The sequence below is a fragment of the Capricornis sumatraensis genome, chromosome 1, assembly GCF_032405125.1.
Source record: "Capricornis sumatraensis isolate serow.1 chromosome 1, serow.2, whole genome shotgun sequence".
NCBI classification, from domain to species: Eukaryota; Metazoa; Chordata; class Mammalia; order Artiodactyla; family Bovidae; genus Capricornis; species Capricornis sumatraensis.
Genome location: NC_091069.1, coordinates 207,685,674 through 207,702,906, shown reverse-complemented (window position 1 = coordinate 207,702,906; position 17,233 = coordinate 207,685,674). Strand labels below are relative to the sequence as shown.

At 34.8% G+C, this 17,233-nt stretch overlaps 1 protein-coding gene across 1 annotated transcript in view; it reads right to left on the bottom strand.

Annotated features, from left to right (window-relative positions):
- Window positions 1–3,891: 3,891 nt before the first annotated feature.
- Window positions 3,892–17,233, bottom strand: part of BCHE (butyrylcholinesterase) — a 71,004-nt gene continuing 57,662 nt past the window's right edge. The window contains exons 2-3 of the mRNA XM_068966844.1: window positions 14,773–14,939; window positions 3,892–4,016 (exon numbers count right to left, since the gene is read on the bottom strand). Of these exons, the coding sequence (XP_068822945.1) occupies window positions 3,892–4,016; window positions 14,773–14,939 (292 nt within the window). The remainder of the gene's footprint in view (window positions 4,017–14,772; window positions 14,940–17,233) is intronic.

Genomic DNA, 17,233 nt, shown 5'->3' with positions numbered 1-17,233 from the left:
GTCCTCAGATATCAATAATAAATACATTTCTTTCTTCTGTTAAATTGCAAGTTTTATAGTTATCTGCTTGTGAGTACTAAAACAGTATGAATATTGCCCCCCTCCTCCACTTGCTGAAATCAGAATCACCTGAGAAACTTAAAAATACTGATGAGGAGATTCCACTCCAAGATTCTCAAATGTAGTCAAGGTTGAAATTTGAGAATCATTTAATTAAATACCCAAATATCAATGTGAAATTACCTACTATACATATCCACAATTCTATCTCATCACCTCTTCTGTGCTAAAACTCAAGTATATCAGTCCTGTTCAGTCACTCAGTCATGTCTGACTCCTTGAGACCCAATGAACCACACAGCACGCCAGGCCTCTCTGTCCATCACCAACTCCTGGAGTCCACCCAAACCCATGTCCATTGAGTCAGTGATGCCAACCAACTATCTCATCCTCTGTCGTCCCCTTCTCCTGCCCTCAATCTTTCCCAGCATCAGGGTCTTTTCAAATGAGTCAGCTCTTCACATCAGGTGGCCAAAGGATTCGAGTTTCAGCCTCAGCATCAGTCCTTCCAATGAATACCCAGGACTGATTTCCTTTAGGATGGACTGGTTGGATCTCCAGTCCAAGGGACTCTCAAGAGTCTTCTCCACATCACAGTTCAAAAGCATCAATTCTTCGACAATCAGCTTTCTTCACAGTCCAACTCTCACATCCATACATGACCACTGGATAAAGCATAGCTTTGACTAGATGGACTTTTGTTGACAAAGTAATGTCTCTGCTTTCTAATATGCTGTCTTGGTTGGTCATAACTTTTCTTCCAAGGAGTAAGCGTCTTTTAATTTCATGGCTGCAATCACGATCTGCAGTGATTTTAGAGCCCACAAAAATAAAGTCAGCCACTGTTTCCACTGTTTCCCGATCTATTTCCCATGAAGTGATGGGACCAGACACCATGATCTTAGTTTTCTGAATGTTGAGCTTTAAGCCAACTTTTTCACTCTCCTCTTTCACTTTCATCAAGAGGCTCTTTAGTTCCTCTTCGTTTTCTGCCATAAGGGTGGTGTTATCCGCATGTCAGAGGTTATTGATATTTCTCCCGGCAATCTTGATTCCAGCTTGTGCTTCCTCCAGCCCAGTGTTTCTCATGATGTACTCTTCATATAAGTTAAATAAGCAGGGTGACAATATACAGCCTTGACGTACTCCTTTTCCTATTTGGAGCCTGTCTGTTGTTCCATGTCCAGTTCTAACTGATGCTTCTTGACCTGCATACATAGGATAGTTTATTCGGATAAATTCAGTGAAGGGTTTCCTCCTACACACACCTCCCTCAATCTTTTTCTTCTACTTTTGTCATGTTTCTTCCTGGGTCTCAGAGGACTCACAATGTAATTTTCCTGCTACATAATGGAACTAAACTCAGCTGTATCTCATCCTCCCATCCATTCACTCAGTCAGCAAGCATCCACCCAGTGATGGTACTTGGCAAACAGTTCCCAGCTGGGAATCTAGAGATGAATCTGATAATATCAAGGCACTGGCAGTTAATTGCCATAGAAACTTGGATTTTTTCACCTTTCAGGGTAACCATAAAGAATTAAAGTAGGCTAAGAAAATGGGTAATGTCTGGAAAATAAGCCAGTCTTTTGTGGGCAGAGTTTTATGTGGTGTGTGCATGGTTATTTGTGTTACATTCACTTCTCAAATCATTCTTTCACTCCTGCTGCTTTATTATCTCATCAGTTGGTGACTCTAATGATGAGATTTTGCATCAGGTAAAAGACAGAGCAAGGCAAACTAAACTCATGGATAAAAGCTTCTGAATAAGTCAAGTGATATTCTAGCTAAAATTCAAGAATGAAGCAGTTGGTTGTCCAAGGTAGGACAAAGTGGACCATGGTATCTTTTCTAATGACTGGGACTAGTCATATAAGAAAATTTACAGGTATTCTACAAATATCAGTTATGTTTTATTCATTATTACTCTCATCAAGAGAACTTTTAAAGGTTGAACAGGCATCATTTAGTTATTTCATAAATAAGAGGATTCTACATCAAAATGACACTCAGCTGATTCAGAAAAACATAATAGATCCTAGGAGAATAGCACCTGAAACCAAGATGGTGGTTATATAATGGAAAACCAGGATATTCGGCTATCTTATGTGTGGCTTTTTTATTCATCTCAAGATGAGGGAAGAAATATAAAATAAAATGTCCATTTATAGCACCACTGAAACGAATTAACTTGGCATGTATAACAACTCTTTTTGATCAGCTGAAGTTGATAAATACCATGATCTTTGAGTGACACACTGAGTGAGGACTGCAGATCTATATTTATCGGATCTAACTAGAGAAACTTATGACCAATGAATAATGAGATTTGCTTCTGCTGACAGTCTACAGACTGATAGACTCACTTTATACTGAGTACTAGTTTTCGCTTCTTAATTAGCATAATCAACGATACTGCCCTGGGCTTCCTTGGTAGTTCAGTGGTAAAGAATCCACCTGTCAATGCAGGAGATATGGGCCTGATCCAGGAATAACTCACATGCCTAAGAGCAGCTAAGGCTCTGTACCACGACTACTGAGCCTGTGCTCCAGAGCCTGGGAACCACAACTACTGAGCCCACGTGCCACAACTATTGACGTGCATGTGCCCTAGAGCCTGTGTTCCACAGGAGAAGCCATGACAATGAGAGGCCTGTGCACTGTGAAAATGAGTAGCCCCCATATGCCATAACTAGAGGAAAGCCTGCACAACAGCGAAGACCCAGCACAACCTGAAAAATAAATAAAATTGTAAAGAAAAAAGAAAAAAAGAGATAAGCCATTTAAGACAAAAACAGCAAAACAAAACAAAAACAGTGCTGCTCTTTCCTGGGATTTAAAATCCCCTGACATCTTCCCTTTAATGAAAGACAATGAATTTATTCATGAGATGTGTTCCCTTGTCATGAAAGTTAGTAAGTGCAAATTTGTAATTTTTAAAATTATTAAAACAATATAATTTATCTGAAATATATAATCATTTCTTTTTTGAAATTGAATAATTTCTTTACTAAAATCCTGATATATCTGGGTCCAGTCAAGGGATATTTCAGATAGTACATAATTTTTGAATTACAGGAATTGACATGTGGACATGTTTGGGAGAGTTGAGGAGTGAGGATGTGAGAAAGAAAAAAGTTGAAAGAACAGGAGTATAATTTGAGGACTATAAGCATATACATCTTTAAAAAATTCAAAATATATGTAATTATATTTTTTTACATTTTGTCTTTTGGTTGCGACATTTTGTTTCTATCATTAGGTGATTCCAACTGACCAAGCTTCTTATTTTAAGATTCTCTTGAATAAATTCTGTTGCCTTCATATAAAAGAAAAACCAAAGAAGCCAATTACTTTGTTTGTTTTAATATACCATATTAACATTAAACACATAAATTAGTTAAAAGGAAATAATATTGTAAATCACAGTATGTAATGTTTCAAGACCTCCCACCCACTTTTAAAAAATATCTTTTATCAGTGGTAATAAAAATAAATTGGAGATAGGAAACAGAACTGAGATACATTTTAAGGAAATAATTTCTTAAAGTTATTCAGGAAAGAAAGAGTTTGAAGCTGCAAATTGTTTTAATATGCATATAATTAATTGTCATACTTTATAATGTGAACTTTAATTAAACTTGTTCTAGCCATTTGGGTTTTGAAATGCTAGGTACAATACTAAGTGAAAGAAGAGAGGAATCAATTTTATCCTTTTGACATTTTTGTTTTATACATAATAGCTTTCTTACCAGGAGTGTAAGAGAGCCAATGATAGTTTTGCCTTGATCTACAGGAAAACGAACGTTCTGTAAAAGGTAAATCTATTAATTAGAGACCTGCACAGCTTTCTTTCTTGCTAGTGTAATCGTTAAATTGATTTTTCCAATCCATCATGTAATTGTTCCAGCGATGGAATCCTGCTTTCCATTCTCGTTCTACTTCATCAATATTTCCTGTAAAACATGAAGTGAGTTGTGTTAATCTACATTTCAATTTCTGTTTATGTTAATTAAAAAATAATTTTGATTGCAGATACCATTTTCTCCTAGTACACTGCACAGTGATCTTTTAATTCATTATTTATTATCAACGTCCTTCACTACATGAAAAAACTGTAATAAAATTGTAAATATACTATATGAAAATTAAAATAATATATACTTACAAGATGTATTCAACATAAAATGCAACACACATGAGTTTGTATATTATGTCAAATTACATTACATATTTTTTCTTTAGTTTCTGAGAAGATACATAAATATTATTTTCTAGACTCCCCTAAGCATAGCAAAAATCTCATTTAATGCATCTATTTTACATATATAATTATATAACAGATTATTATTTCTGATGAAAATATTTATATATAAATATTTATTATTAACGCTTTAGGAGAATTTTGTAGTTGGCATTCTACATAGATTTTACATTCTTTCTGTATCAATATATTTTCATTACACACAAAGCCTGATCATTGAAGAGTTTATTAAAAATAGTGTAATATGGAAGTTTATTTACTGCTTTGAAAATTAGAAAGATGACCAAGAAAATCTCCGTTTTCCAGCAGTTTTCAAAGTGTATGTATTTGTCAGGGGAGAGGAGTGTTTCTACCAGAAATAATATGAGACAATGAACCAAAAAGAATTTATGTAATACAAAAAACTTGAAATGGTGATTTATTTGAAAAGTGTATTATATTAAAGAATAAAGATTGTAAACAATATAAGCTCTTAAATTACAAGCTTTTAAAATTAAGTATTTAAGTTCCTAATATAAATAGATGTAATAAAGCCAGAAGATGGTTTATTCAAATCTATGAGTATTTAGTATATTTGTAGTACTCTCATGTTTTAAGTTTTTAGGAGGTTTTGTCAGGATATAGCACTGGTCATAGCAAACAATCTCTTCCAATAACGCAAGAGAACATTCTACAAATGGACATCACCGGACAGTCAATACCAAAATCAGGCTGATTATTTTCTTTGTAGCCATAAATGGAGAAGCTCCTTATAATCTGCAAAAACAAGACTGTGAGCTGACTGGGGCTTAGACCATGAACTTCTTATTACCAAATTAAGACTAAATTGAAGAAAGTAGGGGAAACCACTAAGCCATTCAAGTATGACTTACATCAAATACCTTATGATTATGCAATTGAAGTGACAAAAAGATCCAAGGGATTAGATCTGATAGACAGAGTGCCTGAAGAACTATGGACAGAGGTTCATGACATTGTATAGGAGGCAGTGTTCAAGATCATCCCCAAGAAAAAGAAATGCAAAAGGCAAAATATTTGTCTAAGGAGGGCTTACAAATAGGTGAGAAAAGAAGAGAAGTGAAAAGCAAAAGAGAAAAGGAAAGGTACACCCATTTGAATGCAGAGTTCCAAAGAATAGCAAGGAGAGACAAGAAAGCCTTCCTCAGTGATCAATGCAAAGAAACAGAGGAAAACAAAAGAATGAGAAAGACTAGAAATCTTTTCAAGACAATTAGAGATACCAATAGAACATTTCATGCAAAGATAGGCACATAAAAAATACAGAAATAGTATGGACCTAACAGAAGCAGAACATATTAAGAAAGGTTGCAAGAATACACAGAACTATATAAAAAATATCTTCATGACCCGGATAACCACGATGGTGTGATCACTCACCTAGAGCCAGACATCCTGGAATGTGAAGTCAAGTGGGCTTTAGGAAGCATCATTACAAGCAAAGCTAGTGAAGGTGATGGAATTCCAGTTGAGCTATTTCAGATCCTAAAAGATGATTCTATGAAATGGCTGCACTAAATATGCCAGCAAATTGGAAAGCTCAGCAGTAGTCACAGGACTAGAAAAGGTCAGGTTTCATTCCAATCTCAAAGAAAGGCAATGCCAAAGAATGTTCAAACTATCGCACAATTGCACTCTTCTCACATGCTAGCAAAGTAATGCTCAAAATTCTCCAAGTCAGGCGTCAACTGTATGTGAACTGTGATATTCCAGATGTTCAAGCTGGATTTAGAAAAGGCAGAGGAACCAATATCAAATTGCCCACATCTGTTGGATCATTGAAAAAAGCAAGAGAGTTCCAGAAAAACATCAGCTTCTGCTTTATTGACTATACTAAAGCCTTTGACTGTGTGGATCACAACAAACTGTGAAAAATTCTTAAAGAGGTGGGAATACCAGCCCACCTGATTTGCCTCCTGAGAAATCTGTATGCAAATCAAGAGGCAACAGTTAGAACTGGACATGGAACAACAGACTGGTTCCAAATAGGGAAAGGAGTACGTCAAGACTGAATATTGTCACCCTGCTTATTTAACTTATATGCATATCATGAGAAATGCCTGGCTGGATGAAGCACTAGCTGGAATCAAGACTACCAGGAGAAATATCAATAACCTCAGATATGCAGATGACACTACCCTTATAGCAGCAAGTGAAGAGTGACTAAAGAGCCTCTTGATGAAAGTGAAAGAGGGGAATAAAGAAGTTGGCTTAAAACTCAACATTAAAAAAACTAAGATCATGGCATCTGGATCTATGGCAAATAGATGCAGAAACAATGCAAACAGTTACAGACTTTATTTTCTTGGGCTCCAAAATCACTGCAGATGGTGACTGTAGCCATGAAAGGAAAAGATGCTTACTCCTTAGAAAAAAAGTTGTGACCAACCCAGACAGCATATTAAAAACAGAAAACATTATTTGGCTGTCATAGGTCCATCCAGTCAAAGCTATGGTTTTCCAATAGTCACGTATGGATGCGAGAACTGGACTATACAGAAAGTTGAGTGCAAAAGAATCGATACTTTTGAACTGTAGTGTTTGAGAAGACCCTTGAGAGTCCCTTGAACTGCAAAGATATCCAACCAGTCCATCCTAAAGGAAATCAGTCCTGAATGTTCATTGGAAGGACTGATGCTGAAGCTGAAACTCCAATACTTTGGGCACCTGAAACGAAGAACTGACTCATTGGAAAAGACAATGATACTTGGAAAGACTGAAGGCAGAAGAAGAAGGGGATGACAGAGGATGAGATGGTTGGATGGCATCACTGACTCGATGGACATGAGTTTGAGCAAGCTCTAGCAGTTGGTGATGGACAGAGAAACCTGGCATACTGCAGTCCATGGGGTCACAAAGAGTCAGACATGACTGAGCGACTGAACTGAAATGAATAAAGCTAGAAGATGGTTTATTTAAATCTATAGGTATTTTATATATTTGTAGTTCTGTCACTTTTTAAGTCTTTAGGATGATGAGCTACAGTCATTAAATTAAAAACAAAGTTTTAAGTTATTTCACCTATTGTGAAAATAAAAACTGACAATTTTTATTATATATTTTTCAGTTAGGAATTTTTGAAATTAATTATAACTTTGTAAGGTGTTAATTAGGAGAAGAATGTTCATGTGATTTCATACTACATTATAATGTATACATAAAAATATCTTCATATTATTAACAGTGGAGCACATTCAGCGATTTGTTTTTTGTTAAATGAAAATCAAAATATTTAATGCCATTAAGAGATCCCCTGTAATTTAAGATATATTTAGGTTTGAAATGTTCATAGTGCTTGGACATTGGACAAATATTTGTGAGTTTATATTTGAGTTTATAGGACAAATATATCCTATTTTTATGTAAAATGCCTTTGAAAAGGTCAATGGCTATAATTTTTTGTGAATAAAAGAACTTTTCTAAAGAATCAAAAAACAGTAAATGTGGAAGAAAGATATTAAATATCCTACCAAATGATTCACTCTTCTGTTCTTTTTTATGATAATTAAATGCTGTTTTAAAGTTATTTACACAAAATAAGGTCAGAAACGACAAAACTTTTTCTATAACAAATAAATGACTGGTTTAGAAACGACAAAACTTTTGGTATAACAAATAAATGATTGGTAATTTAGCATTTAGATGATGAATTTTAATATTTATAGAAAAGGTCTTATATCTGATTTTCTTCATGGAATTATATAAAATGCATTGATTCATATAAACATAAATTTATTTATTCTTGTGTCATAATCAAATATCTATACAATTTACTTACTAAGAGTTTACTTTCTAATGTCAAAATGCTCTATAAATCTGATTACATTTTCCCTTTAGAATTACCGAATATTGATTGAGACAATAGTGTACAAAACATTTAATTATTTTCTAACAGAATTTAAAGGAACCGAATACACTGTAATGAAAAGACAATAAAAAAAAAAAAACAACCTTAGTCCTATGTCATAAACTGTAATGAAAATTAGAACTTTTTTCTCCTCCCCTCCTTATTTTTCCTCCCAAACTGGAATGTTTGTACTTAAGTGGCTATAGATTTATCATCATCATTGTGATGTAGTTCTATCTGTTTTGTAGTTAACAGGGTACTGCACTGTGAAATAACAAAAAGAACATCAATATAGGCTTTGGAGTGACATGTGTTGAAATTCCAACTTGACCAATTATGATATCAGTATAAAATAAATTAACTTTTCAAATTAATTTTCCAAATGGAAAATGGAGTTGGTAATCCCTATTTTGCAGTGTTGCCATGAGGGATAATTGAGATGGTGTGTACATTTTGAAATGAAACTATATGCATCTTTGGGGAGCTCTGGAAATGAACTTACTGCCTTTGTTACAAAAATTCATTCCTAACTTTGCTCTTTATTGAATCAGTGTAGAACTAGATTAATACCAGTAATTTAAAAACACACTTATACAACTTTTTCAGGATTTTTATGATCTTTGCTTTGCCCACATTATGTTTCATTTGGGGGAAAGTCAGCAGTCTTCCCTATAGAAAGAAGGAAAATAATTAAACTATTTTTTGTCTTGTCAATTAAAGAAGGGTGAGCTAAGTCTAACTAGCCAAGTCTGAGGAGTTAGGACAGACCATAAGAGAAGTTACTGTTATTGTTAACCCAGATGAAGGTAGAAGACATTAATTATATTGATACTGAATGATACTAACATTACAATAAAAAATAACATATTTCCTGTGCTTTAAGAGATCATAAAAATATCCTCTGTTCCCTTTACTTGCTTATCTTCCAGTTTTTCAATCAGTTATTAAAATTGCAAAAGAATTCATAATTCTTTATGGAGTAAATCATAAACTTACTAATTTCCCTGTTATAATTTGAGGTGTGTGGTGAGATAGAGTGAACTACAATAAACTCGTCAGGAAGATCTACTGGAGAAGGGATAGGTACCCACTCTGGTATTCTTGGACACCCTGGTGGCTCAGCTGGTAAAGAATCTATCTGCACTGGGGGAGACCAGGGTTCAATCCGTGGGTTGGAAAGGCTATTCTGGCCTGGAGAATTCCATGTGGATTTTATAGTCTATGGAGTCGCTAAGTGTTGGACACATTGAGCAATTTTCAGTTTCATAATGACTCAGGTTGGGTTTTGTGAAGACTTCTTATGCTTTTACAGTGAAATAAATAGAACAGTTACTTTGATCATCAAATAACTCAAAGTCTTAAGAGGAGACTCTACACATGGACATCACCAGATGGTCAACATAGAAATCAGATTGATTATATTCTTTGCAGAAAGATGGAGAAGCTCTATACACACAGCAAAAACAAGATCATGAGTTGACTGTGGCTTGGATCATGAACTCCTTATTGCCATATTCAAGACTGAAATTGAAGAAAGTGAAGAAACCCACTAGACCATTCAGGTATGACATGAATCAAATTCCTTATGATTACACAGTGGAAGTGAGAAATAGATTTAAGGGTCTAGATCTGAGAGACAGAGTGCCTGATGAACTGTGGATGGAGGTACGTAAAATTATACAGGAGACAGAAATCAAGATCATCCTTAAGAAAAAGAAATGCAAAAAAAGCAAAATGACTGTCTGAGGAGGCCTTACAAATAGCTGTGAAAAGAAAAGATGTGAAAAGCAAAAGAGAAAAGGAAAGATATACCCATCTGAATGCAGAGTTCCAAAGAATAGCAAAGAGAGATAAGAAAGACTTCCTCGCAAACAATGCAAAGAAATAGAGGAAAACAATATAATGGGAAAGACTAGAGATCTCTTCAAGAAAATTAGAGATACCAAAGGAACAATTCATGCAAAGATGGGCTCAATAAAGGACAGAAAAGGTAGAGACCTAACAGAAGCAGAAGATATTAAGAAGAGGTGGCAAGAATACACAGAGAACTGTACAAAAAAGATCTTCATGACCCAGATAATCACGATGGTGTGATCACTCATCTAGAATCAGACATCCTAGAATGTGCAGTCAAGCGGATCTTGGAAAGCATCACTACGAACAAAGCTAGCGGAGGTGATGGAATTCCAGTTGAGTTATTTTAAATCCTGAAAGATGACGCTGTGAAAGTGTGGCACTCAATATGCCAGCAAATTTGGAAAACTCAGCAGTGACCACAGGACTGGAAAAGGGCAGTTTTCATTCCAATCCCAAAGAAAGGCAATGCCAAAGAATGATCAAACTACCACACAATTGCACTCATCTCACACACTAGTAAAGTAATGCTCAAAATTTTCCAAGCCAGGCTTCAGCAATACGTGAACTGTGAACTTCCAGACATTCAAGCTGGTTTTAGATAAGGCAGAGAAACCAGAGATTAAATTGCCAACATCCACTGAATCATCAAAAAAGCAAGAGAGTTCCAGGAAAACATCTATTTCTGCTTTATTGACAATGCAAAGCCTTTTGACTGTGTGTATCACTGATACTGTGTATCAGTAAACTGTGGAAAATTCTGAAAGAGATGGGAATACCAGACCACCTGACCTACCTCTTGAGAAACCTATATGCAGGTCAGGAAGCAACAGTTAGAACTGGACATGAAACAACAGACTAGTTCCAACTAGGAAAAGGAGTATGTCAAGGCTGTATATTGTCACCCTGCTTATTTAACTTATATGCAGAGTACATCATGAGAAATGCTGGGCTGGAGGAAGCACATGCTGGAGTCAAGATTGCCGGGAGAAATAACAATAACCTCAGATATGCAGATATCACCATCCTTATGGCAGAAAGTGAAGAAGAACTAAAGAGCCTGTTGATGAAAGTGAGAGGAGAGTGAAAAAGTTGGCTTAAAGCTGAGCATTCAGAAAACTAAGATCATGGCATCTGGTCCCATCACTTCATGGCAAATAGATGGGGAAACAGTGGAAACCAGTGGCTGACTTTATTTTTCTGGGCTCCAAAATCACTGCAGATGGTGACTGCAGCCATGAAATTAAAAGACGCTTGCTCCTTGGAAGGAAAGTTTTGACCAACCTAGACAGCATATTAAAAAGCAGAGGTGTTGTTTTGCCAGCAAAGGTGCATTTAGTCAAGGCTATGATTTTTTCAGTGGTCGTGTATGGATGTGAGAGTTGGACTGTGAAGAAAGCTGAGTGCTGAAGAATTGATGCTTTTGAACTGTGGTGTTGGAGAAGACTCTTGAAAGTCCCTTGGACTGCAAGGAGATCTAACCAGTCCATCCTAAAGGAGATCAGTCCTGGGTGTTCATTGGAAGGACTGATGCTGAGGCTGAAACTCGAATCCTTTGGCCACCTGATGTGAAGAGCTGACTCATTTGAAAAGACCCTGATGCCGGGAAAGATTGAGGGCAGGAGCAGAAGGGGACGACAGAAGATGAGCTGGTTGGATGGCATCACCAACTTGATGGGTATGGGTTTGGGTAGACTCTGGGAGTTGGTGATGGACAGGGAGGCCTGGCATGATGTGGTTCTCAGGGTCACGAAGAGTTGGACGCAACTGAGAGACTGGACTGAACTGAACTTACTTTGTTTTGCTTTTAACAAGGCATGGAACAGTCAAATGTGAAAAATTGCTTGATATTTTTCCTTCAAACTACCTTTTCACTATACCATTTTTGTTTGCATTCTTGCTAACAATTAGCCAGTAGCAGAATATGAGATTCCAATGTGACCAATCAGAATTTTTTTAGTTGTATCAAGCAGTATTTCATGATTTATTCAAAGGCAAAAGGAGGAATAAATGAATCTGATATTTTTTTTTAATCTGAGAAGATGCAAAGGCCAATTTTTTCTCTATATATGAATTTGCTTCCTCAATTTCAATGAATAATATTGATATTTCATCAACATTGAATGGGTCATTTCCCTACTTCTGTTTCTTGTGATTATGATATATTGTAGTTATATTCTTAGCAAAAAAATCTGAATTTGTTAACAGTTGAAACAAATAGTGTATTTTATTTCTTGCAGGTACTTGCAATAAGAGCATAGGTGTGTGCTGAAATATAGTCTGAAGTTAAGTGTTAGAATTTGTGTGTTGAACAAATCTTAAGGATCGTTTTTTGAGCATATTTACTACTCAGATGTAAATACCTGCTCAGAAGATACTTATGCTTATTGTACTTCCATTGTGAGTGAAATAAACATTTCTCCTTTTAAGAAGTCTTGTTCAGTATTTTTTTTTTTTTTTTGAAATTTTCCCTTGCTTGTCAAGTTTACTTGCTTTTAAAAAACCAAAAGGAGTATTTCCATAAAATCTTCAGCCCAGGTCATCTGAAGAACCCAATTTTCAGAATACTGAAAAGTAAAATGTTTAAAGTTTTATGACTAGAAAAATATAAAGTATAATAAGAACATATCTTCTTAATATTTAAATCCCTCTACATTATTTGCTTATAAAACCCAGACATGACATTTTAAACTAATTATGTTTATTTAAATGTAAATATTATTATTACTAATGATTACATTGTTGACATTATAACAATTATGTCATACATTTACTTTAAAATTTATTAAATATATTTCATAAAACTCCTTTTGGGTGATTATATGAAAAAATAGTGATAAATATAAAATATGTTTTCAAAACACATTGGAAGTATCCCAGAGTGAGATATGTATTTCCATACAGCTCAGTGTTCTTTACATTAGGAAGTTGTTCAGCCCTGTGTAGGAAAGAGCAGCATTTGGACAAACACATAGGAACTGGTTTATTCAACTGCTTTATAGAAGTTGGGTATTTAGAGATAGAGATTTTGAAGTACACCTTCAAAGTTTGCTGATATTAAAATTTTAATTTATCTACAAATACACTACAGTAGGGGTTTCCCAGGTGGCACTAGTGGTAAAGAACCCACCAGCCAATGGAAGCTGGAGATTTAAGAGACACAGGTCTGATACGTAGGTTGGGAAGATCCCCTGAAAGAGGACATGGCAACCCACTCCAGTATTCTTGCCTGGAGAATCTCATGGACAGAGGAACTTGGCAGGCTACAGTCCATAGGGTTGCAAAGAGTTGGACACAACTGAAACGACTTAGCACACACTCACGCACACTGCAATAGACCACATGTGCTTGAACCTGAACGACTAAGTTGATTTTATAATAAATTAGTCATTTAAAAATTTCCCTTACTCTCAGCTTATTTTGCTTCAAATTATGATCCTACCATTTCAAAATACTGATATTTTAAGTAAAGATTGAGAACATATAATCTGTGAAATGTTAAATGGTACCTCGTCTAGTCTCCTGGCAGATTATGCATGTTGCCTCATTGCTATTCACACCCAGAGGACACAAGGGCAGCACTGTAGCTCTGCCAAGGGATGCAGAAGCCTATCTCTGATGTATATTGTGTCACAGAACATTTGGGAGTACACAAAGCACTGGTCTATAAGTAGTACTTCCCAAACAGGTGGAGTCTGTAATTATAATTTTGGTGAGTAATGTCTGAGAAAATAAAAAAGCATATTAAACAATCAAAGACAACTCTGAAATATCCTTATTTGCCAGAAACTAACCCTTAACCTCTCTAAAGAAGAAACTAAAACAACTACTATATAGTGATATCTAAAATGTAGCTTGAAAATTATGGAATATTATGAGAAACAGAAGGGTAAAGTCTAAAGGAACTGGTTTGCAGTATGTCCAGTTGTTGAAAGTAAATTACTTTTATTTGAAAAATATAGAAAATAGACTTGAGGAGCCACATCAGTTATAAAGAACTGGGCATTAAAAACACAAAACAAAACAAACAAACAAACAAACAAAGGCAATGAATTGTAAATGTATGTCATTTTTCTCAGAGAATATGCAATCACTCAAGTTGATTGTTTGAGCTTAGTTAAATATTTTACTAGTTAATTTTGAAATAATATGATCATCTGAACCATTTTCCTAATATTTCCTTATATAAATCTAAGTAATCACTTTGTGAAGCATAGCTAACTAAATTACTACTTGTTTATTATGTTATATAATGTATGTCTCTGGTCTTAAATATTTCCAAGCTCAGAATATTTAGAAATATTTGGATAATGTTTTTAAATATATAAATGCTAGAGATTTTCCCCCCTTAAAAATCAGTCAATGTATCACTAAATTTGTTTTTGCCTCTTTTGGATTAGCAATTGTATTCAGTTTTATATCAGTTCAATTTTTCAGTTTTATAAGTTGTTTATTTTATATATTTACTTTTTTCAATTTCTATTAAATAATTCCACACAAATTTGCTGAATAACAAGATCACCCTTAGTTCCAAAGTAGGTTTCATTTTCTTCTAGAGAAAATGTCTGGTTTTACTTTCTTTAAATAATGTACACAGTGGAATCAATTAATGTAAAGTTGCAGATGAACATTATCACTCTGCCCTAGATTGTGTAACTTTTTCCTCTTTTACATAGCCCACAACTAATTATTTAACCAAATACTAACAGAACAAAAAAGTAGCACATACCTGTAATTTCCAAAACTTTGGGAAAAAATAGTGTCCAGAATCGGCATTGTTGAGCACGTAGTTTGGTATTTACTTTTGGTGACTCTGTATTTAAGGTGAAATACTTTTGTTCATTGCTTTTGAAGACAGGCCATCTTGTACTATTGTTCTGGGTCCCATTCGGATTTCTAAAAAAAATAGAGATAGTTCTATTGAAGTCACTGATAGATTTATATATATATATATATATATATATATATATATATATGTGTGTGTGTGTGTGTGTGTGTGTGTGTGTATGTGTATGTGTGTGTGTGTGTATACACACACATACATAATGTTCTCAGAAATCAATAAGAGCTTCTAAAAAGTCAGAAAATGTGAATTTGCTTGATAATGTCAAGCATTAAAGAACTAGTTGAATGTTTTCAGTACCTTGAAGCACTATGTTAGTTAAAATTGTAGGAATTAAAAATTAAAGAAGAAACTTTTACACATATTTCAGCTTAACATATAGGAAGAAAAATATATTCTATTTTAAAACGCTATTTGCAATTTTTTAAGGAATCTCCACACTGTTTTCCATAGTGGTTGTACTAGTTTGCATTCCCGCCAACAGTGTAAGAGGGTTGCCTTTTCTCCACACCCTCTCCAGCATTTATTGCTTGCAGATTTTTGGATCGCAGCCATTCTGACTGGTGTGAAGTGGTACCTCATTGTGGTTTTGATTTGCATTTCTCTAATAATGAGTGATGTTAAGCATCTTTTCATGGGTTTGTTAGCCATCCATATGTCTTCTTTGGAGAAATGTCTATTTAGTTCTTTGGCCCATTTTTTGATTGGGTCGTTTATTTTTCTGGAATTGAGTTGCATAAGTTGATTGTATATTTTTGAGATAAGTTGTTTGTCAGTTGTTTCATTTGCTATTATTTTCTCCCATTCAGAAGGCTGTATTTTCACCTTGCTTATATTTTCCTTCGTTGTGCAGAAGCTTTTAATTTTAATTAGATCCCATTTGTTTATTTTTGCTTTTATTTCCAGAATTCTGGGAGGTGGATCATAGAGGATCCTGCTGTGATTTATGTCTGAGAGTGTTTTGCCTATGTTCTCCTCTAGGAGTTTTATAGTTTCCGGTCTTACATTTAGATCTTTAATCCATTTTGAGTTTATTTTTGTGTGCAGTGTTGGAAAGTGATCTAGTTTCATTCTGTTACAAGTGTTTGACCAGTTTTCCCAGCACCACTTGTTAAAGAGATTGTCTTTACTCCATTGTATATTCTTGCCTCCTTTGTCAAAGATAAGGTGTCCATATGTGTGTGGATTTATCTCTGGGCTTTCTATTTTGTTCCATTGATCTATATGTCTGTCTTTGTGCCAGTACCATACTGTCTTGATGACTGTGGCTTTCTAGTAGAGCCTGAAGTCAGGCAAGCTGATTCCTCCAGTTCCCTTCTTCTTTCTCAAGATTGCTTTTGTTATTCGAGGTTTTTTGTATTTCCATACAAATCTTGAAATTATTTGTTCTAGTTCTGTGAAAAATATCACTGGTAGCTTGATAGGGATTGCATTGAATTTGTAAGTTGCTTTGGGTAGTATACTCATTTTCACTATATTGATTCTTCCGATCCATGAACATTGTATATTTCTCCATCTATTAGTGTCCTCTTTGATTTCTTTCATCAGTGCTTTATAGTTTTCTATATATAGGTCTTTAGTTTCTTTAGGTAGATATATTCCTAAGTATTTTATTATTTTCGTTGCAATGGTGAATGGAATTGTTTCCTTAATTTTTTTTTTTTCTACTTTCTCATTATTAGTGTATAGGAATGCAAGGGATTTCTGTGTGTTGATTTTATATCCTGCAACTGTACTATATTCATCGATTAGCTCTAGTAATTTTCTGGTGGAGTCTTTAGGGTTTTCTATGTAGAGGATCATGTCATCTGCAAACAGTGAGAGTTTTACTTCTTCTTTTCCAATATGGATTCCTTTTATTTCTTTTTCTGCTCTGATTGCTGTGGCCAAAACTTCCAAAACTATGTTGAATAGTAGCGGTGAAAGTGGGCACCCTTGTCTTGTTCCTGACTTTAGGGGAAATGCTTTCAGTTTTTCACCATTGAGGATAATGTTTGCTGTGGGTTTGTCATATATAGTTTTTATTATGTTGAGGTATGTTCCTTATATTCCTGTTTTCTGGAGAGTTTTTATCATAAATGGATGTTGAAGTTTGTCAAAGGCCTTCTCTGCATCTATTGAGATAATCATATGGCTTTTATTTTTCAATGTGTTAATGTGGTGAATTACATTGATTGATTTGCGGATATTGAAGAATCCTTGCATCCCTGGGATAAAGCCCACTTGGTCATGGTGTATGATCTTTTTAATGTGTTGTTGGATTCTGATTGCTAGAATTTTATTGAGGATTTTTGCATCTATGTTCATCAGTGATATTGGCCTGTAGTTTTCTTTTTTTGTAGTATCT